Below are 27,727 nucleotides of genomic sequence, written 5' to 3'. Positions count from 1 at the left end.
GTTGCAGAAGATTTCTGTTGTTCTTGCTCTATCTTGTTACCTAGTTGCTTTGTTTTGCTGCAAGGATGAAGTATGGCTATTTTGCCACCTCTTTATTGGCATGTTTGTAAATCACTTTGGGATGAAATTTGCTTAACAAATGTTAAATGTATGCTGAATTTTTATGCATTTGATAGCGCTTTCTGTGGCTAGTTAGTTTTTTAATATTGACCAATTAATAGTTTTTTCTGTGCGAGGAAAGGATGGCAGGGCTAGCGTGTTTTGTGTTTTTTGTTTTTGTTTTTTACACAGAAATGGGAGAGACTTTTTTATTTTTCACAAAGCAAGTACACAAAACAAGTAGGGGAATGCCACAGTCTCACCTGAAATCAGCCTTTTTTCAAGTTAATGCTGTCCATTTCAGCTAGCTACTAATTTAGTCTTTGGAAAAGCTAAATTTAAAATGTAACTATTTTCAGAGGATTTCCATTTGAGAAGGAAGAAAATGCTTATCAACAGAACTGGGTGCAATGCAAATAATATCCAATCTCAGACCTTTGGAATCCATTACAACGGTTAGTGGTCTGAATCACTTGTATGCTTTTGTGTTTGGATTCAACAACCTTATCAAAGTGTTTCATACTGTAAACTGACAGCAGTCTGAAATCTAATTTTAAACTAGTAGGTGAGTTAAACTCCATAGGACTTGCATGTAGTAGCTTTCCTTTTTGGCGAGGGAGAGAAAGATGACTTGGTGTGATTCATGCACAGAAGGAATTTAAAATTACTTTTTTTCCAGTCACTTTTTACATTCTATATTTGTCAGTGATGTCCTTTTTAGCTCTGCTGAGTTTCAATGTTTTCTCATGCACTTACTAAAAAAAAAAAAATTCCCTTTTAGTACTGGAGGCTCGTTTTGTTGTACGACTTGTTTTAATTTATGAACAGCATTAGTTAGAGATTTTTTTTAACTTTACTTTGAGTGTTTGGGGATTTTTCTGGGCCTGAAAGAAGATGATCACAGGCTTAGGTATGTTCACTGTCATTGAGTGGAGCAGTTATGCACATCTGCGATTGTGGGAGAATTAATACAGTGTAAGGAAGTTACCAGTTTTTAAAAACTAATGAAATTGTATTTCACTGGTTATCCTGTTCATCTAGTCTAATCAGCTAAATGTCTTGCTCTTGTCACAACTTGTTCAGGTAAAAACAGTGCAATATTTGTTGTCTCTCCCTCCCCCCAAAATAAACTTTAAGTGGAACTCCAAACTGTTTCTAATGAATTCCTCTTCTTTAAAAAGTATAAAATAACTAATGTCAAACTACTAATTATTATTTGAATCTGCACTGTTGTGGTTTTTATTTAAGTTGCTATTTTTATGAAAGTCATGTAACATGATTTGAAAATTACGTAGCTAGCCTAACATGTCTAGATGTTGGCAGCAAAATATGAGAAATAAAGAGTGAGCACCCATGCAATAGGCTAATTCTAGTGTTGGGTCTCCTGAAAAGTCCCTGTTCATTTTCATATATCCCACTGCTATGGCTGAAGAGCTGCTTGTTGCTGCAACTCTAACAAGATATAAGAACATTGTGGCAGTCAGACCCTCCAGGCTATCAAGTAAGAATAATATATCTATTTTAGTACAATGTTAAAATACCAGTTTATAGTATTTCTGAACTACTGTATAGGTAGCAATTGTAAGTTTATACAAAAGGTCACTTTTTCAGAAATAAAATTTTGAATTAAATATTTATATATTCATTTCTCTTAAGACAACCCAAACTGATTTATTTAGCGATCATGTTTGTAGAATAAAGGGAAGATGACTTTTTTTGAGCCTGATACCTTGCTGGTAAGAATGGGAAGCAGACAATTCTCCATTTTAAAAAACAAACAAAAAAAAAAAACAAAAACCCTTATTGCTTTTACTGTGGAGTAAAAAATGGGGCTGTAGCATGGTTTTTCCTAATGTCAACCGTAAATTTCTTTTGCTGCGATTTGAGCCCATTGTTTCTTGTCCTACTCATTGAGATGAACAAGAGCATTTTTTCGCTCCTCTCTTTGTAATAACCTCTTACATATTTGAAACCTGTAATTGTGTGCCACCTCAGTTTTCTCTTCTCCAGGCTAAACAAACCCATTTATTTTCAATCTGTCCTTGCAGCTCAAGTTTTTAGACTTTTCCAGTTCATTCACATCTTTCCTTCTTCTTTGTCTAGTCATATATTTGGGTGAAAAGAGGATAATACTTACCCGCGTGCTTCATATAGCCATTGGTAGGGCTAGGTAAGTAATATCTGTACAATTGCTTTGAGTGGAGAAACTCTTATGTAAATATGAAATATTTATAATTTTCTTTTATTGATAGTCTGGCTTTGAGAAATACTTGGAAAGTTCAACAAAAGTTTGTTATGGGGGGAAAAAAAAGTATAATGTGAGACTGGACATCTGTGAGGCAGATCTGTGCTTTCTGAATTTCTCCCCTCATTTAGCCCCGATCGTGAAAATGGCGATCGGGGCTTTTTTGTGGAAAAGCGCGTCTAGATTGGCACGGACGCTTTTCCGCAAAAAGTGCTTTTCCTGAAAAGCGTCTGTGCCAATCTAGACACTCTGTTCTGAAAATGCTTTTAACGGAAAACTTTTCCGTTAAAAGCATTTGCGGAAAATCATGCCAGTCTAGACGTAGCCCAGGAGTGAAAGGTCCAGTTTTCAAGAGTGATCATAAAAGTGGAGGGGAGGAAACAGCATTACAGGTACACAACTAAGATGAAATGTTATAAAGTGCAGATGCAGTAGTTCTTTTAAGGTACAGCAGGATAGAGCATACGTAGGTAGAAGCTGCCTGGGTCTACCTTGATCAAAGGTATGAGCAAAACCCTCTTCTCACTTAGTTTTTGCTACTCTAATTACCAAATAGAATGGCTTTTGGAATGGGAAGCAGCACATGTACAATTTTTTCAAAAGCCTAACTGAGCGAGGGAAAACTAGCATTTTTCGTGTAGTGCACGATAGTTATACTATTGTGTAAATAAATTCATATCCAATAAAATCAGTCTTCCTTTATTGGCAAAAGGTCAGTTCCTCCGAAAGATATAACTTAGTATAAATCAGTTCAGATCAATGGTACAATTTTGATTTGCACCAGTATTGCCCATCTCAAGCATGCAAAAATCATGTCAGGTGTTCAGAAATCACGATTAGTTTTAAAATCATGACTTTTTTAAAAAAAAATTACATTTTCATTGGTTTCCCGTTTCTGAGCCTGTAGGGCACAGTCATTTCAAGTGGTCAAGCTTTCCTAGGTAACCAGAAAATGGCTTTTTTCAAAATAAAAACTGAGATTTTTCACACATTCACATGACTCCAGGAGTGTCTCCTTCTGTATCTTGATTCCAGAAGCTAGTGTGGTGAGGTGTTTGATTTAAAAAAAAAAAATACCACAATACCTGTGATAAGGTCAAGAGAGCTGGCAACATATCTGGTATTAAACTGTTAGGCAATTCTTTCGGTTAAAGAAAGTTTGTTGTGATTTTTAGCATGGACATACATGAAGGACTAAATGCTGCTCCCCTTACCGCAATCTTGCATTGACGTCAGTACGAGTTTTGCAAGCGGGCATTTTTGACAAGTTAGAGGTACAGATGTTAGCATAGCTGGTTATAATCTGGTTTCTGATGCTTGTTCCTTATTGTTCTGACGTTCACTGGAGAAATTCTGTGTTTCTTTTTTGCATTGGATTGAGGCAATTGTGTAAATGCTTCTGATGAAGAAAATTCCAGCTATGATTGCAAAGTAACCTCCATAAATTAGGAACTGGGGGGAGGGGAGGAAAAAAAGAATGCAGAAGAATTGGTGAAACACACATACTGTTCTGGAGAAATACCCACCCCTTTCTGAACTAGTAAGTATAGAGATTCTATACATTTGTTCATTCATGCCATCGCTAAATTTCTGCAAGCACAAATTTCATCTAGATGGCTTATCAGATACCAGAGGATCTGTGTGAGATGCAGAAGTGTCATACTGGCTCTTACACCAGCCCCTTGCTCCTCCTGGCCCACATCATAAGACTATGATCAGGAAAGGAGGCGTGGTCAAATAATTCTTTAGGTTCTCAATGACCAGCTGCTGCAATGGCTCCTTGGGGTATATAGGCAACCATTGTAAGGGAGAGCAGCCTTCGGAGACGTTAGTTTATTCTGAAAGCAGGACTATATCAATATGGTCCAGGACTGAGAACACAAGATCTGTTTGCACAGTATCAATGATATTCTATCTTCTTCTGGTATAAGGCTTATTGCATCTTGGAAAATATTACAGTTCTACCTTGTTCATACAAACTTCAGATGCTGAAACTGTTAACTGAAACACATCGTACATATCAAACATTTATCAATTATGCTGATAAACTGATTATCCAGAAATGATGATCATTCCTCTGATAAGTATGTAGGCTAAGATGTACTGTAAATTTGTCTTCATCTCAGGTTCTCAAGATGTACTGTCTTAGCACATTTGTTACCTTCACTGTAGCACGGATCAAAATTTAACACATCAGGAAGCAACTTTTTGCCATTCACAGTGAATGGGGAGGAAGGAATATTTTTAATATTGTGAAAAATGTAAAGCTCTGATCATTTACTAAAAGCAACAGAAATTACTGTCAAGTAATACCTGAGAGATACCAGTTGAATTTCGAAAATGGCTGATTCTATCATAAGCCTGCTATTGTGCCTCTGTTGTAGGGGCTTTAATTCAGCATCTGTGAAAAGAAACCACCTAGGGGTCTTTACCATTTTGAACAATATTTTGAGTTCTCCCCCCATTGACCATAATCCTTTCTCTATCAGTTTTGTCAGACATTAACATAACTTTGCTACTAAAACCATCTGGCAGGTAAATAGTATAGCCAAGTTATTGTGCAGATGTAACCCTAAGAGGATAATCCAAGAGAGGGGTGCTCCATGCTGAGGGAATATGAAGGGGATGAGGGCATCAGTAGTGTGCCAATCATCAGTCCAGGAACTCTGCCTACTTGTGCTAACCAGCCAAGATCTATAAAGTTATGGAACAGTATATCTAAACTCAGAAGGCACACCTCTGCTGAATGGTGTATCTGAACACCTTTTTGGTGTTCTTGGAGCCCAAAGGGCCAGCAACAGTATTGTGGAATTTCTCTCTGAGATGTCACCGAGGGAACTCTACATTCACCTATAAATTTGGTAAAGATTGAAACTAACAGAAAATGTTTTTGTTTTCCATATTCAAAAGTGAGTTTTCCATGGACTCTTTTGTCTTACTGAAATATCTGATGACTTAGAGTACCCATATGGTGAACATTTGTTTGCGTAAGTCTTTTCCTTTGTATTGTCAATGCATATTATTTTTACAGTTCGCATCATGAAAGCATAAGTCTGATAGGCATGCAAATTCCAGAGTGGCATTTCTTAAACCTGCCACATCTAGGGTCAATTGGTGTGAATGGTCAGAGCTTCATTGACTTCAGTGGACCTCTGACAATTTACACCCTCTGGGGATTAAGCTTATAGAATTGTTGCTAAATCACTCTTTTAATGAGAGAGAGAGAGAGAGAGTTAGCGCCTAGTTTCTGGCCGTTGCTGGTCATGAAAGATCCCATGGCACTCTTTGTAGGAGGCTAAGTATCTTTGTCCTTACATGCCCCTCCCCCACACATGACCATAATCTCTTAGGAGAGGTTTCACCTTTCATTCTCTAGGATCAGGGTATCCACTATAATCCCCATTTTTGCATATGGAGAACTAAGGCACAAAGACACCAACTCAAATAGTTTTATACTCTATATACAGAAGTATTCTGTGCTGTTGGATGGAATCAGTATTCCCACTGACAAGTCTCAGAGGAGTAGCCATATTAGTCTGTATCTACACAAACCACCAGAAGTCCTGTGGCACCTGAGACTAGCAGATTTGTTAGGGCATAAGCTTTCGTGGGTAAAACTCACTTCAACAGATTAATTAGTCAAAATTACAGAGGCAGGAATATAAGAGAAACAGCAGAATAATTGATTTGCAAATTTAATACAATCTAATTAGGACTGAATGAGGATTTAAAATGGTTATCATGCTACATAGGCAGTTTTCCCCCTCTTGGTATTCACACCTCCCATCAACTGCTGGGAGTGAGCCACATCCACCTGACTGAATTGGCCTTGTTAATACTGCTCCTACACTTGCTAAGTAACTCCATTCTTTTGTTATACTAGTACTTAGAGCCCTATCTTTGTAACTTCCACTCCAATTCATCTGAAGTGAGTTTTACCTATGAACGTTTATGCGCTAATAAATCTGGGTATGTCTACACTACCCTCCTAGTTCGAACTAGCGGGGTAATGTAGGCATACCGCACTTGCAAATGAAGCCCGGGATTTGAATTTCCTGGGCTTCATTTGCATAAGCGGGGAGCCGCCATTTTTAAAACCCCGCTGGTTCGAACCCCGTGGCTACACGGGGCTCGAACTAGGTAGTTCGGACTAGTGGAACGAGGTGTACCGGTAGTTCGGAATAGGAAGCCTAGTCCGAACTACCTAGTTCGAGCCCCATGTAGCTGCGCTGCACGGGGTTCGAACCAGTGGGGTTTTAAAAATGGCGGCTCCCGCTTATGCAAATGAAGCCCGGGAAATTCAAATCCCGGGCTTCATTTGCAAGTGCGGTATGCCTACATTACCCCGCTAGTTCGAACTAGCGGGGTAGTGTAGACATACCCTCTGTTAGTTTCTCAGGGTACGTCTACACTGCACATTTATTTCAAAATAACATATTCTGGAATAGTTATTCCGAAATAGCTTATTTCGAAATAGCGCATCTGCATTAGAGAAGCCTGCCTCGGATTAATTTTGAGGCTTCCCTGAAGTATCTCGATTTAGAGCCCCAGGAAGCCCTGGGGAGGAATAACTTAGAATGGCCCTGGTTGAGGGGCTATTTTGAAAGAGCAGCAGTGGAGCGTCTACACGTGTCTTGTTTTGAAATAGCTATTTCAGAATAGGTGGTGGTCCTCGTAGAATGAGATTTACAGATTTCAGAATAAGCCGTCCATTATTTGGAAATTATTTTGTAATACCGGAATGGCTGTGTAGACATGCGCCTTGTTTCGAAATAATGCTAGTTACCTTGAAATAACAGTGCAGTATAGGTGCACCCTAAGGTGCCACAGGACGACTCATAGTATTCCTATTGTGTGCAGAATGGCTGAGAGCTGCAAGGATATAGCAATTATCAAACTGGCTCCGCCATCCAGCAGAGATTCAAAGTGGGGTCCCCTCTCCATGTCTTGCCCTCTTTGTCAGCTACTCAAAATGTGTTTGTGTCAGTTCCACCCTCTCTTTACTTTCCTATTATAGTACCTTAATGGTTCTGTCCCTTTTCTCCTTTTCCAGCCAAGTTGCTGATGGTTCCTTTCCACTTCTCTTTAGTCAACTGGAAAGTATCATGATGATTCCAAAGAGGGAAAAATAACTTACAAAGGTTTTGGCCATATCCTGCTGCAATTGAACTCAGACAAAATTTCAGCTGACATTTATGGGAGCAGGACTGGGAGCACTGAATATACCTGAGACAAGTAGCTATTATGCCTCAGTTTACACATGGGAAAACTAAGGCAGAAAGGTACAGTTATCTGAATTAAGTTACAAAATAAATCGGCTTCTGAGATGGAGTGAGACTGCAGGAACCTCTTGACTTTAGTTCTGTGCTTAGTCCAGGCTACCTCGTGTGTTACATGGTGGCTAGAGATATGTTAATTTCTCAGCAGGGTTGGGGGTAGGTAGTTTAGTTGTATTCACTTAGACGAAGTTGGCAGCAGCCCAACATTACCTGCTCAGTCGTGCATTGGTCTGCAAAAAACAAAGGATCAGTAGAATGTGATCCTAGAGTGTGGATCTGGTCGTCTACGGGTGAGGGGCTAATTTATGCGCTTCATGTAAAAACTTTCAAACCTCCTGACCAAGTTACAATAGTGCTGTCTATGCAAAGGAAAGGATAAGAAAAATTGAGTTGATTGCTTAAAATAGAAATTATGACTTCAAAGGATTCCTTTTACAGATTTAAGGTACATGAGATACTAACTTTAAACAGTAAATGTGAAATAAATTAATACTATTTACCTGGATGTCTACCTTCAATCCCAGACCTCCTGAATCAACTATGACTACGGTTAAAATAGTCTGAATCACCAGTGCAACAAAATTATTGAGTCCAAACATTAAAGCGTAGCGTTCCATGCTTAGATTGACAGCAATCTGAAACCTAAAATTAAATGGTTTGTTAGTTGAAATGCAGAGAACATGAATCTATTCCCTTCCCTTTAACTTGGGAAAGGAAGATGATTCACATGTAGAATAGTATGTCTAGGCTAGGATAAAAGGTGTGTCTGAATAATAGCGTTAGTAACATTTAAACAATTCCTCACACCCCGTGTAGATAAGGCAAGATGTATTTGAACATATTAGTTTTCTATCTCTGTCCTTACAAGCACCTCACCCCCCACATTAGTATAATCTGTTAGAAGTTTCACCTTCTATCCTCTAGAACACGGGAGGGCAATAAAACGGCAGCAGTTCACCAGGGTTAGCCCCTGGTGGGCTGCTGCCACTATATTTACCTGTACCTCTGCAGGTATAGGTGACTGCAGCTCCAATTGGCAGGGAATGGCATCCACAGCCAGCAGGAGCTGTGATGCGCTGTACCTGTGGAGGCATAGGTAAATATGATGGGGAGGGGGGGAGCCGCTGCCTAGGGGCTAATCCTGGCAGATTGGATCCAGCCTGCCTGCTGGTATTTGCCCACTCCTGCTTTAGGATTAGGGTGTTCTCTGTAATCCCCACTTTGCATACGGAGAGCTGAGGCACAAAGGAAATATGCCTCTGACGGCATAGGGAATTAAACCTGCGTCTCCCCGGTCCCAGGCTAGCACTCAAACTTGTGGACTATCCTTCCCATTCTTGGTTCAAATAAGCCCTTTGGGATCTAACAGATTCTCTTAAGAACAGAGTTTCTCCTGCTGGTTTGGAGTTTGAGGATTAATTCTTCTCTGCTGAATTCCGGTAAGGTTTTTCTTTCCCTTCCAACTGTTTTTCTTTGCGTTTATTTAAATCTTGGTAAAATTCTTTTTTTTTTTTTAAGGTGTTCTCAAAAAGTTTGCTTGAAATTCTTGCAATACATAATATGTTGTGTGGGGTTTTTTTAATTGGAAATAAGATATTTATTAGCTTTCTGAAGTGTTGTAGCTGCACTGTCCTAGAAAAAACAAAGGAGTGAGAGAAACCAGGTAGGTGAAGTAACATGGGTTATTGGACCAACTCCTGATGGCGAATTTGTTTGTAGTTTGCCATTCTGAACATATATTATTTAAGACTCTTGCTTTTTAAGACTGTACAGTAGTGATGGGCAACCTGTGGCCCATGGAACCCCTGGCTGCCCCCACCCTCACATGCACCGGGGGATGTTGGAGCCCTGTACTTTCTGCTTCTCCTCCATCCCAGCATTTTAAGAAGGGTCACTCCTGGCCTATTCCTCCCCCTACCTCCCAGAGCTGGAATGCCACGAGTCAGCTGTTTGTAGTGTTCCAGCTCTGGGAAGGAGAGAAGGAGGGCAAGGAATGGGGATGGAGCACAAATGAGGTGATTCGCAGGCTCTGAAGGTGCTGGGGGGAAGCAAGTAAGTGCAGAGCTCCAGTTCCCCAATGCACGAGGCATGTGGGGGTGGGGGCAAACAGAGGGGCCACAGGGCTGCAAGTGGAATCCCAGTGGGCTATAGGCTGTATAGCATCCAGCAAAATGGGAAGCCTGTTTTGCTGGCACTACTACTATTTAATATTTGGGCCTATGATTTTTTGGAAATAATTTAGGTTGAATACTCAATATACAGCATTGAGATTGTGGGTTGTGAGACTGGTCCATTAAGTCAGATGATGCGTGACAGAATATTTATAAAAAAACAGGAACATGTCCTGAAAAAAACAATTTGTCAAATCTCTCTGAGGGGAGAATTATGTGTTCTAGGAACTCATGGGACATCTAATGCTCATTCTTGCACAAATTGGACAGGAAACATTAGGCTTGGCCATATACATGGACTCTAGATTTAAAAACAGCTGAATTCCTTCTTGACTAAGGAAGACAGAAAGAAATAAGCTAGAAACTCCAGGGCAGTTTAAAATATTTACTGGAGGCCTGTTCTAGACTGCTCCAGCTGAATTTAAGTCCTGACATCCATCCAGATGGATTAATAATCATGGGTGGCTTGGAAAGTATCTGTGTGTGCATGGTTGCACCGATTCATGCCTCAGCAGCTGAATTTTCATGAAGAAAATATCCTCCCCAAATATGTATGAACAAAACTCTATTGCCCTGTAATCATAAAAAGCACTTTTAGTAGATGAAGCTGGATTGAACTGAGTGAGATTTGTCATACTTGTTCGAGAATGTGTGAGAGATGGGTGTGAAATGGTTTTCCTATTTTGAGAGAAGTTCTGAGATCTTGAAAATGTTTCCTGTCCTACAAATTGAGATGAAAACTCAATATTGAAAAATTTCATAAACTAATCTGGGAGGAAGAACAAAAACCTCAGATTGGGTCAATTTATAATTTTGAAATGTTTTCTAAGCACAATCCATTTGAATTCAATAACTCTTCTTTAAAAACAATTGAGGGTTTATAATCAGTCTGTCCTTTTAAAAAGCATTAATAATTAACCTAACAGCACAGTGTAAGTACAGGCAGTCCCCGACTTACGTGGATCCGACTTACGTCGGATCCCTAGATACGAACGGGGTGAGGCAACTCCTGCACATGCGCAGCAGCATTCCCGGGGCTCGCTCACCTGGGTCCTAGGATCCTCCTCCTCCTCGGGCCGGCTCCGACTGGGGTCCCGCAGAGCTGCCGGGCAGAGGAAAAGTGCCTCCCCACGCCCGCTGCCCCCCCCCCATCCCCCTGCCAGCAACAGGTTGCCCCCTCCCCTGAGCAACAGGCTGCCGAACAGACAAAAGCAGCCTCTCTGCCCCTCCTCCCCTCTATACATGCCGGGCTCCTGGAGCGCAGCAGCGTCCCCTGGGCTTGCTCATCTGGGTCCTAGAATCCACCTCCTCCTCCTCTTCGGCTGGCTCCAACTGGCCTCTGCCTGCAGCAGCTGGCCACAGGGACAGGGATCCCGCAGAGCTGCCGGGCAGAGGAAAAGTGCCTCCCCACGCCCGCTGCCCCCCTCCCCCGCGGCCTCGCATCCTGCACGCCTCCCCCCTCCCCCCCCTGCCAGCAACAGGCTGCCCCCTCCCCTGAGCAACAGGCTGCCGAACAGCAGACAAAAGCAGCCTCTCCGCCCCTCCTCCCCCTATACATGCTGGGCTCCCTGGGCAAACAAAGACTCCACCAAAACAAACAAAGTGCTGGCCTCATTGTGTTAGCAAAAAAAGGACCCTCCTCCTAGAACCCTGGGTGGTGTGTGGAAATAAAGCTATTAGCTCAAAGCATGGTGCAGAGCTGTTTGGTATTTGATGAGTTACTCCTTTAGTCCTGAGTTTGTCACAGGGACAGAAATAGATGTGAAATCTTCTGAACAGGGGAACAGACAGCAAAACAAACATTAGAGGGGAGTTAACCTTTCCCTATGCTATCCAAAACTAAAAAATATGTTTGGCTAGAGTTTCCCCTACAATATGTACCAGTTCCGACTTACATACAAATTCAACTTAAGAACAAACCTACAGTCCCTATCTTGTACGTAACCTGGGGACTGCCTGTATACCTAGCTATAGCTGTAGGGTAATTCAGTAGCTCTTAACCCCAATCTGTGGCACAGTTATATCTCAAATGTAGCTTACAACAACAAATATCTACCAGATGTCCCTAACCAGCTGAAACAGAGATGACATAACATAACCACTTGCTGAATTCCTTGAAACATTCCCAGTTGTGTAGAAACTTACGTTGCTATTGTTATGAGGAGCATATAACATGACTTGAAAACTAGATAGCTAGCATAGCATGCCCAGATGTTGGCAGTAAAATGCATGAGAAACAAAGAACCTGCATCCACCGCAGAGAAGGTTCCCAGTGCTAGCTCTCCTGCAAGATCCCAGTTAATAGTCACATATCCTACTGCCATGGAGCTTACTGAACCTAGAGAGAAGAGACAAGAATACTGTGTCTGTTAGGGCTATCAACTAAATAACAGCATATTTATATTTCAAACTCCACAGTAAATATTTGACTAGAACAGTTCTAGTTCCAGTTGTAAGTTGTGTAGTTTATGCAACAAGTTAGTCATTTTTAGATAAATGTCTGCATTCATCAATTCTTATCATTTTTCTTAATGACAATCATAGACGTGGCTATACTTGGTGTATTGGATAAGCTGTCTTGTGTAAGCAGGGGCTGAACTACTGCTTGCTATCAGCCAGCTAAAAGGAGAGAGCTGCCCTGGGAGTGGGTGTACTCACTCCAATTGTTTTGCTGTGCAGGATAATTAACTGTTAACTGTTGATATGTAAATACAGCTCATGCCAGGATGGGGAAGGAATCTGAGGTGTGGTTATGTAAATCCAATTCAGACTGGGCTGATGGAGGATCAGTTGTTAGAATGGAATGCGATGTATTTGGGTTAATTTGGGCTGTTGTGGGGATGTCATCATGCTGCCCCTAAGTGTGGGAACTGTAAAATATGACATCGCTGCTTGCAGCAGAGACACCATCATTGTAAGAAGTCTTAGTTGAACAAGCCTCCCCATTCCAGAGTTGAGTGAATGGAGTTGGGGTGGGGGGAAGGGAGAGCTTGAGCCAGCTGGCTTCATGCCTGCCAGGTGTGAGCTGTAAGATTGGTTCAACCTGCCTCCCCCCCCCCCCCCCCAGTCTAAGGATAGACTTAAAGCAGATTGCATCAGGAGTCTTTTTGCTAGTCCAGTGGAAGCTGGACTCTCTTGCCAGCCTAGATGGTGGCTAAAGAGTTTAAATCACTAAGAGCTGAAGTCACTGGTTTAGTCACGGTGGCAGGCGGAGCAAGCAGACCACAGGAGCAGCTCAAAGGTGGCATGGCCTCAGGCTCAATGAGTGGAGTTATCCAGGTGATGTGTCAGGGTCCGCACTGAGTGGACAGAGCTGTAAGTGGGGTACGGAGAAAGTTTGGGTAAGTGAATGGAATCCTTCCATTGTTGGACTGGTGAGCCTGAGGGGCAAAGGACATTGCTCAATCCCTTGGAACTGGGATGGTTACTCATGGAGAGTTATGAACTCTGTTTGTGGTATTTTCCCAAGCTAATGCCATGTGACTTCTCTTCCATTAAAAGTTTATTTTCCACACACAGACTCTGTGCTTGTGCGTGGGGAAGCATTGCCTCTCAGAGGTGCCCAGGGATGTGTGAATTTCCCAGGCTACTGGATGGGGGCTCGAGCTGGTTCTATGTGAGATGGACCCCAAAGGTATGTCTACACAGCAAAGTTTATTTTGAAATAACAGCTGTTATTTCGAAATAACTTTCCTAGCGTCTACACAGCCAAACTGCAATTTTGAAATTAAATTGAAATAGCAGAGGGCTTATTTCAAAATTGGTAAACTTCAGTCCACGAGGAATACAGGCAGTCCCCGAGTTATGTGGATCCGACTTATGATAGCCCCGTTCGTAAGTGCGGATCCTTCTCGCCCCAGAGCTCGCAGGCAGTGGGACCGCCCAGAGCGCAGCTGTCCCGCCACCTCGACCTCCGGGGCGAGAAAAGCTGCTCTGGGTGCCCCATGTCTGCTGGGGACCGTCTCCAGCAGACCAGGGACACCCGGAGCAAAGCCGGGGAGGCGGAGGGGTCCCGCGCCTCTGAGGCTTTGCTGTGGCAAAGCCGGGGAGGCGCGGCACCCCGCCGCCGCTGCGGCTTTGCTCCCCGTGTCCCTGGTCTGCTGAGAGGGGGCGCAGCTAGTGCGCCCCCCCCAGCAGACCAGGCTTTTGTTGTGGACCCTGGGGTAGAGCAGCTGGGGTGCTGCTGGGTTGGTCCTGCAGGGACCTACCTGGCAGCCCAGCTGTTCTGTCCCAGGCTCGAGATTCAGCCACTGTTGAAACTGATCAGTGGCTGATTCCAGGAAGCTGGGGGCAGAGCAATTCTGCCTCCAGCTTCCTGTAGTCAGCCCCTGGTTAGTTTCAGCAGCAGCGGCTGAATCTGGAGCCAGTTCCGACTTACATACAAATTCAACTTAAGAACAAACCTATAGTCCCTATCTTGTACATAACCCGGGGACTGCCTGTAGTGCCAATTTTGAAATTGCTATTTTGAAACAAGCGCTGTGTAGATGCTTATTTCGAAATAGGGGGCCTCCAGCCCTTCCCAGGGTGCCCTTCTGGCCGCTCTGGGCACAAACAGGAAAACTTCTCCCTCCCTCCCTCTACTGGAGCCCTTAAGGGGCCAGAGTCTGGCTGCAGTCTGTTGTGGCTAGCACCAGGCCTGCCAGCCCAGAGCCACTCTGCTGCTGCCCCTGAACCTGGCCACAGCATGAGCCTGCAAGCCACTGGCAGCCAGCCCTCCACCGCTCCCCAGGACCAGTCTTCCAGCTCCCAGGAGCCTGCCAGGGGCCGGAAAAGGTGGGCTCCGGCCTGGTCCAGTGCAGAGATCAGGGACCTGATTGAGGTTTGGGGGGAAGCTGCCAACATCCATGATCTTCACACTAGACAGAGGAACACGGCTGTCTACAGGTGGATGGCTGCCAGCCTGGCCACCCAAAGCCACATCTGAACCCAGGAGCAGGTTCAGATGAAAAACTAGGAGCTGCGAAAGGCCTGTGCCAGGGCCCTGGGGGGCAGTTCCCAAACAGGGGCAGACACAGACAGCTGCCCCTATTATGACGCTCTGGACTGCATCCTGGGGGGCGGGGTGGGCAGGATGCTCTGTGCTCCCCAGGTGGTCATCGACCCTGGGGCAGAGTGAGGAGGAGTAGGAGGGCCAGGAGACCAGAGGGAGCATGCCATGCAGCCAGGGCCCCCGAGCCATCCCAGCAGACCAGCCGCTGGTGTCCTCTGAGGCTGGGGGAGGCAACAACATGAGTGCCATCTCTGTCCCCGTATGCAGGGGCAGGAGGGGAGGGAGACCAGGGACGGCTCACATAGGCCTTGCTGGCCATGGCTCACGTAGCAACCTATGCATGTGCTGTCTGGGCACGTGGCCCTAGCTGGCTGCCACATGGGCCTTGGCCTGTTATCCACATGCATGTATGTATGAGGGCACATGACATGCTCCTGACCCTGGGGTGGGACATTGCACAATGCCCTCCCTCCATAAGCCCCCTCTACATAGAAGCAGGGGACATCCCCCCCTCCCCTCCCCCCACACATTCTATCTATCTATCTATCTATCTATCTATAGATGATAGATAGCACAGGGGCATGGGTGCAGTCCCGGGCCAGCTCCCACTCCTGGGGATATCAGGACATCCTGAACATGGCCTGTGTGTAAGCATATTGGCTCCAATGGTGCGGAGACCTGCCATCCTCACCTTGCAGAGGATGTAAATGCTTATTTTGAAATAGGGGGCCTCCAGCCCTTCCCAGGGTGCCCTGCTGGCCACTCTGGGCACAAACAGGAAAACTTCTCCCTCCCTCTACTGGAGGGAGCACCCACTGTGTCCCCAGGGAGAACTGACCACTTCTCTTGTTCTTCCACAGCTGCAGCATCTGAGAGTGCAGGGTGCACCACCCTGCCTAGGACATCATCCTGCACCCGGGCACTCAGCAGGCTGACCCGGAACCAGGAGTACCACCAGCGGCAGCACCTGGTGATACTGTGGGGTCTGCACTGCACCCTGGACTACTGGGTGCATGAAGACCTGCAGCTCTGGTGGGAGAGCTTGCAGTAGCTGCTTGTCCAGGACTGTGCAATCTGCAACCACCTGCAGATCCTTATGCACAGATTGCTGTCTCCTGCTACTCCAGCCCCTGCTGCCTCCCCAGCTACTGCTCCTCTTCCCACTCCTACTCCCCCTCCTGCTTCTTCCTCTCCCCCCTCCCCACCTGCTCCACCCTCCATACCCTCCGCCCCCTCTTCCCCACTCTCCTCAGATGCTGAGGCCCTGCACCCGCAGTGCTGAGAGACAGGTGGGCCAGCTTCTCCTTCCTCTTCTTCCCATTGCTTCTCCCTTCCAGCTCCCTCCTCCCAGGTTTACCCCCTCCCTTCTCCCACCCTCATTCCCTGTGACGGGGTAAGGCCACAGTCGACCCCTCCGGGGTGCCTCCCGCGGTGCTGACATGGCCACTGCCACTCACCTTCCCTTTCTGGTGCTCTTCACTGCCCGTCCCTCCTGGGCCAGTTCCCTAGTCTCCCCCAGCCAAGGCTCTGAGCTGAGGTTCGTGCCCCCACTGAGAAGCATCACAGACACTGAATGTGCACACTAATTGCCCCCCTAGATTTTAAATAGTAATAAGTGAAAACAGGTGGCGCAAAGTAGGTTACAAAACAAAAGAAACAAAACCACTTGGCTAATTCTCCACTGAAACCTTGGTTCAAACTTAAACTCACCCTAAAACCTCTTTTCCAGCTGCCACTCTAAACCAGGGCTCTCTTCCCTCCCCTGGGGTCTCGGGCTCTTTGCTTCAGGTGCAGCCCAGCCAAAAGACCCAGGCCTCTCCTTTCCTGTTCCTTTTGTTAAGGAGTTGGGGCCACTCCCTACCAATCAATACTCAGATTTAAGGACAAAAGATTCAACAGTGGCTCATCTAGAAGTTGTAGGTAACACCTTCCATATTTCCCATTCACACATTTGAAACTCACAAAGTATTCCCCACTCCATGTGTCTAATTTTACATACACAAATGATACAACAGAGTAAGATAAACAAAACCAGCAGACCATAACATGAAAATCGATGGGTTACATGAAATAATTTGCTCAAAACACCCTTGAGTTATGTATATTCATGTCCATGAGTCCATTTCATAAAGTGGCCGGGGGGGAGGGGAGATTGTCACACACACCCCAACCCAGTTTTGTTCAATAAAGAGAGTTTATTTTCGTCCATGTATGTCTTTACTGTACATTAGGGAGGGGTTAGTGAAAGGATGTGAGGATGGTGAGGCTTTAGTCCTACTCCGGGTGGAAGCTCTCCTGCAGGGCCTCTCGGATACGGACAGCCCCCCAGTGGGCCTCCTGGCTGGCAGTTGGGCAGGCCTACATGTACAGGCTAACCAAGTGCTCAGTCTCTGCCATTCTCTCGCACAAATTGTGCAGCATGCAGCATGCTGCCACCATGTGTGGAGTATTCCACTCAGAGAGGTCCAGGCAGATGAGGAGGCATCTAAAACGGGCCTTCAGCCAGCCGAAGGCACCCTCTACCACGATGTGGGCCTGGCCAAGCCTGGCATTAAAGGCCTGTTGGGAAGGATTGAGGTGTCCCATGTAGGGCTTCATGAGCCAGGATTGTAGGGGGTAGGCTGTATCCCCGACCAGGCACACAGGCATGTCCACATCCCTGACCCTGATGTGGCTCTTGGGGAAGAAAGCAACCAGCATACAGCCTCTGGCACACGGAGGAGTTGCAGTAAACCCGTGCGTCATGTGCTTTGCTGGACCAGCCCTTGTTAATGTCCATGAATTGGTCCTGGTGGTCAGACACAGCCTGCAGGATAACTGAGAAGCATCCCTTCCGGTTGATGTACAGGGATGCCTGGTGTTCTGGGGCATGGATGGGGATGTATGTCCCGTCAATTGCCGCTCCCCCGCAGTTGTGGAAGCCCAAGTCCCTTGATCACCGCATCCACATCAGTGAGGTGGATGACTCTGCAGAGCAGCACTTTGTTGATGGCCTTGACCACCTGCAGAGGGGAACACAAAGCCAAGTGTCACTGGGGTGCCAGGGTGGCTGAGAGTGCTCCTTCCCAGCCACTGCTCCGTGCCCCCACTCCCACGAGCAACCCTCCCTGCAATCCTGGCCACTGCGGGCAGTCCGTAGTGGAGGCAGGACAGAACAAACCCTCCTGTGGAGGGGACTTGCACCACCTCCCCCTCCCTGCTTTTCCCTAGGGCAGCTCATCTCCTCCTTGCACCCTCCTGGCACAGTGGCCAGAAACTGCCATACCTGAATGAGCACTGCTCCAATGGTGGATCTCCCCACACTGAACTGGTTCCACACAGATGGGTAGCTATCCGTCATGGAGAACTTCCAGAGGTTGATGGCCACATGTTTTTGGAGGGGAATGGCGGGCCTCATGTACTTGTCCCGTTGCTGCAGAGCAGGGCAAGCCACTTACAGAGATTGAGGAAGGTGTCCTTCTTCATCCTAAAGTTCTGGGTCCATTGTTGATCTCCCCAGTGCTCCAGGACGACGTGATCCCACCAATCGCTGCTGATGTCCAGATGCCAGATGTGGTGGGGCATGCTGGCGTCTAAGAGCTGTAGCTGCTTCTCCACAGCCCCCCAGGAGGGTCCAGAAGACGGCCTGGGGGTTGGGCTGCAGCAGATGCTGCAAGGCAGCCTCCAGAAAGTGCAGCCAAACTCGCAGCAACATATCCAAAAGAAGCACACGAGTGCCCAAGGGCAGCTCTGGCTCCATGGTGCAGAGTGCTGTGGTGTCCTGAGTGAGGACAACCAAAGCATCCAGGGAAAAAAATGCTTTGTTGTCCCTCAGCGAGGTAGGCAAGCAAACAGGGGAACATGAGAACCAGTTGTCTAGGGGGATCCCTTTAAGCAAAGGCCTCAGCCTCAGGTAGCAGCCACACACACTAAGTCCTGACCTAATGCTCTGCCAGAAGTGGTTTCAGCTGCCCTTAAATGTGATTCAGCATCCAATCAGTGTGGGTGCACTATTTTGAAATAGAAAAATGCTATTTTGAAATGCATTTTGTGTTTAGATGTGTTATTTCGAATGATCTTATTTTGAAATAACTATTTCGAAATTAGATATTTTTAAATAACACTGTAATATAGATGTACCCCTAGATATTAAATCCAGCCCTGGCTGCTGCCGGCCCTGCCCAGCAGAAGGGTTACACTAGAAGAAGGAAAATGTTTTTAAACTGAATGTCAAAAGTATGTGCTGGAGCTGGACTACTTCAGAGTGAGAATCTAGACTAACAGATTGACAAAAGAAGCCGTTGGAGATAGCCCAATGCTTCCCACTGATAAATCACAGAAATTGCTATTCCAGTTACAGATGTAGTACCTCCAGCTGACTTTACTATTTACAGTTCTAATGACTGATCTCTTTGCCATTCTGAAGATGTAATTTAAGTTGCTGAATGTTGTGTGAAATATCAGCTAAGCATAGATGCAGTGTAGAGAGTCTGTGACAAACCCCTCTCCCCCAGATTTATGAAATGGACTCATGGACATGAATATACATAACTCAAAGGTGGTTTGAGTAAATTATTTCATGTAACCCATCAATCTTCATGTCATGATCTGCTGGTTTGGTTTATCTTACTCTGTTGTATGTACTGTTTGAGTGTGGAAAATTATACACTTGGAGCGGGGAATACTTTGTGGCTTTCAAACGTGAATGAGAGACATGGAGAGTGTTACCCTCAACTGTTAAACTATCTCTTTTGTCCGTACGTCTGGGCAGTGGTTGGTAGGGAGGGGCCTCAATTCTTTAACAAAAAGAATAGGAGAGGAGAGGCCTTGATCTTTTGGCTGGGCTGCACCTGAAGGCAGGGGCCAGAGCCCCCAAGGCATGGAAGACAGCCTGGTTTAGAGTGGCAGCTGGAAAAGAGGTTTTAGGGCGAGTTTAAGTTTGCACTGAGGTTTCAGTGGAGAATTAGCCAAGCGGTTTTGTTTTGTAACCTACTTTGCTCTGCCTACTTTCACTTATTACCATTTAAATCCTACAGCTTCAACTTAATAAAACCATTTTTATTTTCTATCAAACCCAGTATAAGCAATTGTTACCTGGGGGGCAACCAGTGTGCACGTTCCCCCTTTCGTTGTTAATTCTTTGGGGTTTGATCCCATCTGGGGAGTGCTCTCTCAGGAGACTGGGCCCTAAACTGCATTCTCCTTGGACCTGAAGAGGTTCAGTGTCTGTGCTGCTTCTTGGTGGGGGCAAGGACCTCAGCTTGGGGGAGACCAGGGAGCTGGCCCAGCAGGACTGGGCAGTGAGGAGCCCCAGAAAGCAGGAAGGCGAGTGGCAGAGGCCAGGTCAGCACCCCAGGAGGCACCCCCAAGGGGTCATCTGTGACCGCACCCCGTCACAGAGTCCTAGACCAGTTTCCTAGGAAACCTCTTCAAAGACCTATTTGTTGTAAAAGTTTTTGATGCTGTAAGGAAGAGCTTTTGCCTGGCTTAAGGGAAATTAATTGTTTCCTGACTAATTTAAATATCTGAGGAAGCATCTTGTAAAATGTCCTTTTAAATGTATTAAAAAAAAAAAAAGCATAAAGGTTTTTCGGCTTCCTTATTGACATTGGGAGGCGCTTTTTTTTTTTTCCGGTGAATCTGTTTTTTCTCTGGCTGTCACCCAGTAAAAACAGTGAAACTGACACTAAGCCAAATGCATAAAGGAAACACACTTGAGAAAATATATTGTTCTGCTAATGACTTTCAGTTTGTCATCTTAGATAGTACTTGTTACAATAATAGGTATGATCTCTTCAGGTAGAAATATAATATTCAAGTTGATGGTGTCCCAACTTGAATGGTAGGGGTGCATGTGTAAAAGTTAACACCCGTCTCTGGCAGCAAAACGAGAGAGAGGTCAGTTGATCAAATACACAACTAATGAAATTATTTCAATGGGCCTATACTTGAGAGTAAGCAGTGTCTTTCTAAAATACTTGTATTTGCCCCCTAACAGCTGGAGCTGTATAAATGCCTAACACCACCATAAGATATACAGGACTGGCAGCATTATGGAAGTCACATTAAGGTGGTTATGTCTGCATTTACATTCCTTCAATTTTCTTTAAAAAACCCTCAAAACTTCAACATACAACTTCTTATTTGCTCTCTAGGAACATCACCATTAGTTTGGGCATTTTTTATATACACTAATTATAATAGGGTGTCTTGCCACTTTAAGGGCCGGAAGGCTTAGGGTTGGCCAGCCAGTCCTGTTCAATTAACCAACCTGTATTCAATTAACCAGCCTGTATCGGTTATTGGATTTAGGAGGAAGAAAGCCCAGTGGTTAGGTGCTGTCTGGAGAGGAGAGCAAACAGGTTCCTCTCATATGAGACAAGAAGCCTGGCTCAGGTTAGGAACAGTCTGATGGCAGTGGCCAGCCCTACTCTTGGTAGGAGGGTAGATCTGGACCAGATTGTTGGGAGATCCGTAGCCAGTGGTTAGATGGTACCATAAGACAGGCCATTGCTGCCCACCTGCATGAAAAAAATATAAGGCATGGAGTTGAATTTTTCTGGTATTTCTCATGAATTATTTTATAATTTGAATGTACAACCTACTTCCCCTGTTGTAGGATGTTTCGTAAGCATGAAATGGACTTACACCATCATATAAGCACACAGGAATTGAAAATGTTATAGTTTCACATTTTAGAAGGTACTTTACTAGATGAAATACTTTAATACTACATTGTTTACTTACTCAGAAATGTTGCTACTGCCTCAACAGCACCGTTATAAACATAACTCTGAGATGGTGCTTTGTCGTTCCATAATACCTGGACATAATTCACAACCTGGTTATAGCCAGCAGTGGCTAAAGCCCACCAGAGGGACCAGAAAAGAAGATTCTTTGTGCAATAGCATTCCTTTAAATCCTTGCATAACTGCACAAGCATGTGATGCTGGTGCTTGTCAGACTGGCATTCAGGTGAAGTTGAGGGGATGACAGATTTCCTAGCAGCTTTGTCCTCTTGGCAACTTAGCTGCTTGATGCTGGATACATTTGGCATTGTGTCTTGATCCGTGGCTCCTTGGGGAGTTCCAGGGCTATGCTTTTTGTGAAAGAACATGCTGCTTTTTGGCATTGGTAGAAAAAATGAGGATAGGAACGCCACAGATAGGGAAGCCAAACTGATGGCATTGAGATAAAAATAGGACAGATTTGCCAGAGATACTAAAAGTTGCCCCAACGCCGCTGCAACTGTGCTGGCAACCAGTGTGATGCTTCTGCAATAGCTAGTCACTTTCTGATAATGGTCAGCACTGACGATGCTGTAAATGTAGGCATAATAGGCAACTTCGGTAGCTGTTACCATTCCATAAAAAAACTCCATTATCTGCATTGCGAGCACTCCTTTGGCAAATAAAAGCATCAGCCATGTAATAATGAAGCTAAAGCCTTGTAGAGTGATGATGGGCTTATAGCGCACATAGTCTGTAATCAAAAAAACAGGAAACAGCAGCACCAGATAAGAGTATGTCCAAACTGGGAAAATCTTGTTTGTAGCCTAGAAGGGAAAGGAAGGAATGCTGTGATTTTTTTTTTTGTGTATAAGTGAATGCATTTGGAGACAGGATCACACTCATTGCTGTTCATTCAGTGCATAAAATACAGAACTATAAGTATGCATGATGCACAAATCTTGTACTACTTTCACCGCTTTAATAAAAATATTTTCTGTCTACGAGCCACCTGATTATTACCTTCTGTCATGAAATTCTCAGCTGCCCCTTTAAGGCAGAACTGGGGATTGAGCTCCTAGTCTTTCACAGGGGAAATATCATGCATGTATCTTTCTGTAATAAACTAGCCAATTAGCCCACCATAAAACGGGATTTTCAGGTCTTTCCTCCACGTCGGTCTTCTCTCCTGAGCCTCCAGTCTCTCTCTCTCTTCCTCCTTCTACTGCCTCCTACCGCCCCCTCAGCTCTCCTCCGCCTTCTGCCTCTCTCCGTCTCTTTCTCTTTTCCCCCTCCTGCCTCTCACTCTCCCTTTCTCTTCTCCTCCTCCTCCTCCTCCTCCTCCCTCTCACTCTCTTCGCTCTCCTCTGTCTCCATCGGGGATGCACCCTCGTCCAGGCCCCTCTCCCAGGCACGTATGTCACCGCCCTGCCCCCCTTCTCCCGCCGTGGCGCTCGGCTGACTTCTGCGCCACTCAGTCGGGCTGCCACGCGGGAGCAAGCAGCATAAACGGCCTCTCTCTCTTCTCCTAATGCCTCACCCACCCTCTCTCTCAGCTCTCATCTGCCTCCTGCCTCTCTCTCCATCTCTCTCTCTTTCTCTTCTCTCCCTCCCGCCTCTCACTCTGTGTTTCTCTTCTCTTCTCCTGCTGCGTCTCGCATTCTCTCTCTCGCTGTCCTCTGCCTCCTCCGTTCTCCTCTCTGTCTCCTCCGCGTCCGCTCTGCTTTCCTCCTTTTGAATCCGGTGCCCTTTCCTGACGTCAGAGATGCATGGTCATCCAGGCCCCACCCCCTGGCTGTTCCCTCTGGGTGGCGCTGTTGCCTCCCGCCATGGTGCTCGGCTGATTTCTGCACTGCTCAGCCAGTCCGTTGTGAGTACGGACCCCAAACGGCCACTTGTGCCCGCGCGGAGGCCCGACTGAGCGACGCAGAAGTCAGCCGAACGCCATGGCGGGAAGCAACAACGCCGCCCAGAGGGAACAGCCAGTGTTTCAGCATAACAGAGTCACAGACATTGGGCTACTATTATATATGATGTCTGAGACTGAGATTGCCTTATAGTTTCTTTCTGAAGAATAAAGTGTACTCAGTGTTTTGTTCCATATAATGAGAAGCCAGTTGTAGCCATACCTCCTCAATGGTCAGGTTTTTATCTGGTCCCACTAGATAAGGGGTGAGAAAAGGTTCTGATGGCCTCATCATGGAGAAGAAGCCATATATGCAAAGGACCAGAGTAGGATAAATCCAGCTTTTGCTTTGTACTTCCTTCCAGCAATCCATGCCCTGGCCAACTGAAATAAAGCGAAGGAAATGGTTAGTTAGTAGACTGGGGCTCTTCACTGGAATTGAAGGTTATTTTAACATTTATTATTTTTAAAAGGTCTTGAACATTGAATACAGAAGTTCCGCCTTTTGTTAAAAATGCAGCGAACTCTTGCTGAAATGTGCAGACTGGTAGAAATTCCATTCAGTTTGTGTTTATTTTTACAGGATTTGAAGGGATTACAAAGGACTGCTTCCAAGAGTGTTCACTATGGAATTCAGTTTCATTATTCTCTTATTTAAATATTTTATGACAATGAAATTAACCCAGGAAAAATTTTCCCAGACAGTTGATGATTGAGGAATTGTTTTTAACTTGCATTACCTACTTGAGAGCAAACTGTGCCCCAGTTTGATCTGTTTCTTAATTTTTTCCTCCCAGATCTTTCTGCTTTCATGTGCAGGTCTCCCAAAGCTCAGTGGAAGTCAGGCTGCCCAAAGAGGGGAGAAGACTTTAGTAAACTATAGAAAGGATACTCTGCAAGTGTAAACTGGCAGAGTTCCACACAAGCCTGCTTTGTATCCGGTCTCATTATTTAAAATGTAAGTGGAAGTTGTTTAAATGGACCCTGCTCAGGTGCAAGTGTAAATGAATGTGGGTGAGCCAAATTCAGATGACATGCCTCACTGGAAGCTGTGTCTTCTACACTAACTTGAATTCTCTTTAGAAGTTTGACTGTAGCTTACACTATCTTCAGTGTGACTTCTGAATTTGAGCTGGTTAATCTATTGGGAATCTTAACTGGTACCACTTTGTCACCTCAATGCACAGGTTGCACTATTTTAGATCCCCAGAGGTTCATTTCAGCTTTTATCCTCATGCCAATGTATAACTTTATGCCTAGGGCTGACTGAACATTTTCAGTAATTTTTGATGGGAAATACATTTTTTCAATTAAGCAGATTTTTGTTCAGAATGTATGCTTTTGTCAAATTTCAGCTTTCACTGGCAAACCTGAAAGTCACACTGCTTTCAATTTAGGGATGAAAAGTCACAAATTTCCATTGAAACTCTGACAATCACCACCACTCCATTAGATACATTTTTCTGTGCAGCTATACACCTACTAATTCTAAGGGAGTTCAGATTGTTTAACTCACTAACTAATGTGCCAGAAGAGTTGTTATAGGAAGCAAAGTGATTTGCAGGGTGTGTATATAAAGTAAGGACTTTCAAGTCTACTTTAATTTACACCTTCTTCTACCACACTTGGTTAGGATCCCTGACATGGCAGGAAGTAGGGATTCTGATTTATTCGCTTTTCAAATTCTGAAGCAATGCATAATCTATTGACTTCAATAGATTTACATCAGGTTTGTTTGTTCGGGGTGAATTTTGTTGGAGAGCCACTAGGGGGCAAGATAATCTCAACAATTGAGCAGAGGACAGTAAAGAGCCAAATGCCAGAGTAGATTAGAGCTGTACCGCTACCACTGAACTGGTCCTACTTCTATCCTTGACATTGCAGTCACTAGTCCTGTTCCATTGCTGAAACTGCAGCTGCACGTTCTGACTCTGCCATGTCTTCTATCCTCCCATTTCATCACAACAGCATTTTCTCACTGTATTTCCCGAAGAGGAAAATGACACCCTCAACTGCTCAGCCGAAGCCAGGTCCCCCCCGCCCTCCCGGCTGTTGCTGGTCACTGGAGCATCTCATCCCTCCCATGCTGGGTTGCTGCCCAGTCACTGGAACCCTGTAAGGGCCCTGCGTGCTGGAATGCTGCTTCCCCACTCAGCCAAGGGGGCTGGCATCTCCACTTGCCCCATCTGCATTGCACCCCCCATCCCTAAGAGTGGGTATTTGTCTCCTTTGCTCTTGCTGATGAAGTCAAATGCCTCCTGACTTTCTTATCCCCAGAAGGCTGGCTGTGAGCAGGGCTTAAAAAGAGGGACAGTCCTGGCCAAAATGGGGCATGTGGTCATTCCTGACCCTCCTTTCCCTTGAAGAGAAGTGACACCACTGTTGCTGCTAAGATACAACATGATGGGCAATCCTGTAACTGGACAGATATGCTTCACAAGATACCGAGAGGCTGAACAATAACAGCAAAAAACACATTTCCCTGTGTACTTAAGAGGAGCATATTTAGCAAAACTCATGTCACCTGCATAGATAACCAAGGCTCCAATTCCTTCTTATTGGGTTTGCTTTTTAGAGCTAGTCTGCCACTACACACCTTCAAGAATTAAGGTAGATTCTTTGCTGTGTGCCTGGCCATGCTGTGAGGGCCAATGCAAGGGGTTGGGAGACCCCTGCTTTCTCCCCATCTCATTTGAGACTTTTTTCCATCACTAGGGATGCTAGCAGTGAGCAGCACCTGTGTGCTAGGGAATTCAGAGGCTGCTGTGCAGTTGATTAAAAGGGTGGGTGCTGTTTTTACACTTCGCTCCCATGTGCATCCATAGAGCACCCAGGGACAATGACTCATAGTTAGGCTGTGATTAAGTCATGGACTCTGACTTCCATAGACTCCTGTGACTTCCACCAGTGCTAGTTGGGAGCTGCAGAGTTCCCTGCTATCTGTGGAGGCAGGGAGCTGTGGAGTGCCCCAGATGGAGGTAGCTCCTAGCCTCTGTGGGTCGGGGAGGGGGGAGGGAAAGACCCCTTCTCCCACAGCTGGGAGTCACCAGCGGAGATGGACCCTGGAGCTGCAAGCCCCAGGATGGTGGAGGGCACTGGAGCTCCCAGCACACGAGTAGATGCCCAGCCTCTCTTCCCCCATTTTGTCACGGATATTTTTAGTAAGAATCACAGGGATAGGCCACAAGCTTCCATGAATTTTCATTATTGCCCATGTCCTGTCTGACTTTTACTAAAAATATGTGATACAATCTTACCTTACCCATAGTTAATATAAAAATCGAGTGTCCGTGCATTTTTTCTGGACAACTAATATCTCATCACAGTAATCTTTGTTCTGAGCAACATGAGCATCACCCTCTACAGGTTTCAGCAAATGCTACTTGAACCTTTCTTTTTATACTTGAGCAACCCTAGTGAGTACACCCAGACCCAGTGCCATGCACACACAAACTAATTCCCAATCCAGGCACAGGTTTCTTACAGCTGTGTCCTGTTTTTCCTTTCCCTTCACTCTTTTTCTTCATCTTACCCAAGAGCATAAGTGATTTTTATTGTTGCTGTGGCACTTATATGATGGACAATCGTTCTTGAAGGTAAGCTTTTTACCTTTTCACTGAAGTTCTGCAGGAAAGGGCTGTCCCTTGCACTTTCCCTTTGTTACCACCCCTTCTTTTACTCTAATAGTTCTTTGTCCTTTTGAAAAGTTGCTAAACTTCCTTGATTGTGAAACAGCAACAACACCTCTTTGTTTTCCTATTTACCCATCCAGATCTTAATCTCATCACTTTTTCCAGAGCTGCTATTCTTTCCCTGCCCTTCTCATTTCGTTAATTTTCATATTCTTATAGCGCTGAATTATCTCCCTTTCTTTTCTCCCTTTTCCCATGGAAGTTATTGGACTATAGGTTTTGTAAACTCAGATGCAATCAAACCTGGTCTGCCGTGGCTGGTTCTTGAATCTCTTTTGCCCCGCCTCGGTACAGTTCCCTTTTTAATATTCCATGTTCTTTTGTTTCTCCTAGTTCAAAAAACTTGTTCCTCTTGCATTCCAGCTACTGTAGTACTCCTGTTTGGCCTCCTTCCTGCTGCACTTGTCTTTTCAACTTGATTTACCAGACACCTTCCTGAAAATCTGCCCAGCTGGCTCTGTTGCACCACTCCCTTTGGAATTAGTTCCAAGTGTTTTAAAGGAACAGTAAATTAATTCTGGCATATTATTTATTTGCACTGTGCAGGGACAGAAAGACACCAGCTAATAAAGACGAGGGCGCACGCAGCTACTCCCTGTGAAACATACAGGTGGTAAATGTGATCCCTTTTCCTG

The 27,727-nt window shown here is 45.2% G+C and overlaps 1 protein-coding gene across 1 annotated transcript; it reads right to left on the bottom strand.

The window, feature by feature from the left end:
* Positions 1–3,211: 3,211 nt before the first annotated feature.
* Positions 3,212–27,475, bottom strand: SLC19A3 (solute carrier family 19 member 3). Its single transcript, XM_014571932.4, is given in 7 exon segments — positions 3,212–3,641; positions 3,644–3,796; positions 8,124–8,265; positions 11,940–12,132; positions 21,514–22,321; positions 23,624–23,784; positions 27,336–27,475. Coding segments are annotated over 6 exon segments (1,533 nt in total). The 5' UTR covers positions 23,774–23,784; positions 27,336–27,475; the 3' UTR covers positions 3,212–3,554.
* Between the last annotated feature and the right edge of the window lie 252 nt (positions 27,476–27,727).

This window comes from Pelodiscus sinensis, chromosome 10 (assembly GCF_052426305.1).
Source record: "Pelodiscus sinensis isolate ZL-2025 chromosome 10, ASM5242630v1, whole genome shotgun sequence".
Classification (NCBI taxonomy): domain Eukaryota; kingdom Metazoa; phylum Chordata; order Testudines; family Trionychidae; genus Pelodiscus; species Pelodiscus sinensis.
The sequence above is the reverse complement of the archived record's forward strand: the minus strand, read 5'-3'. Positions and strand labels throughout refer to the sequence as shown.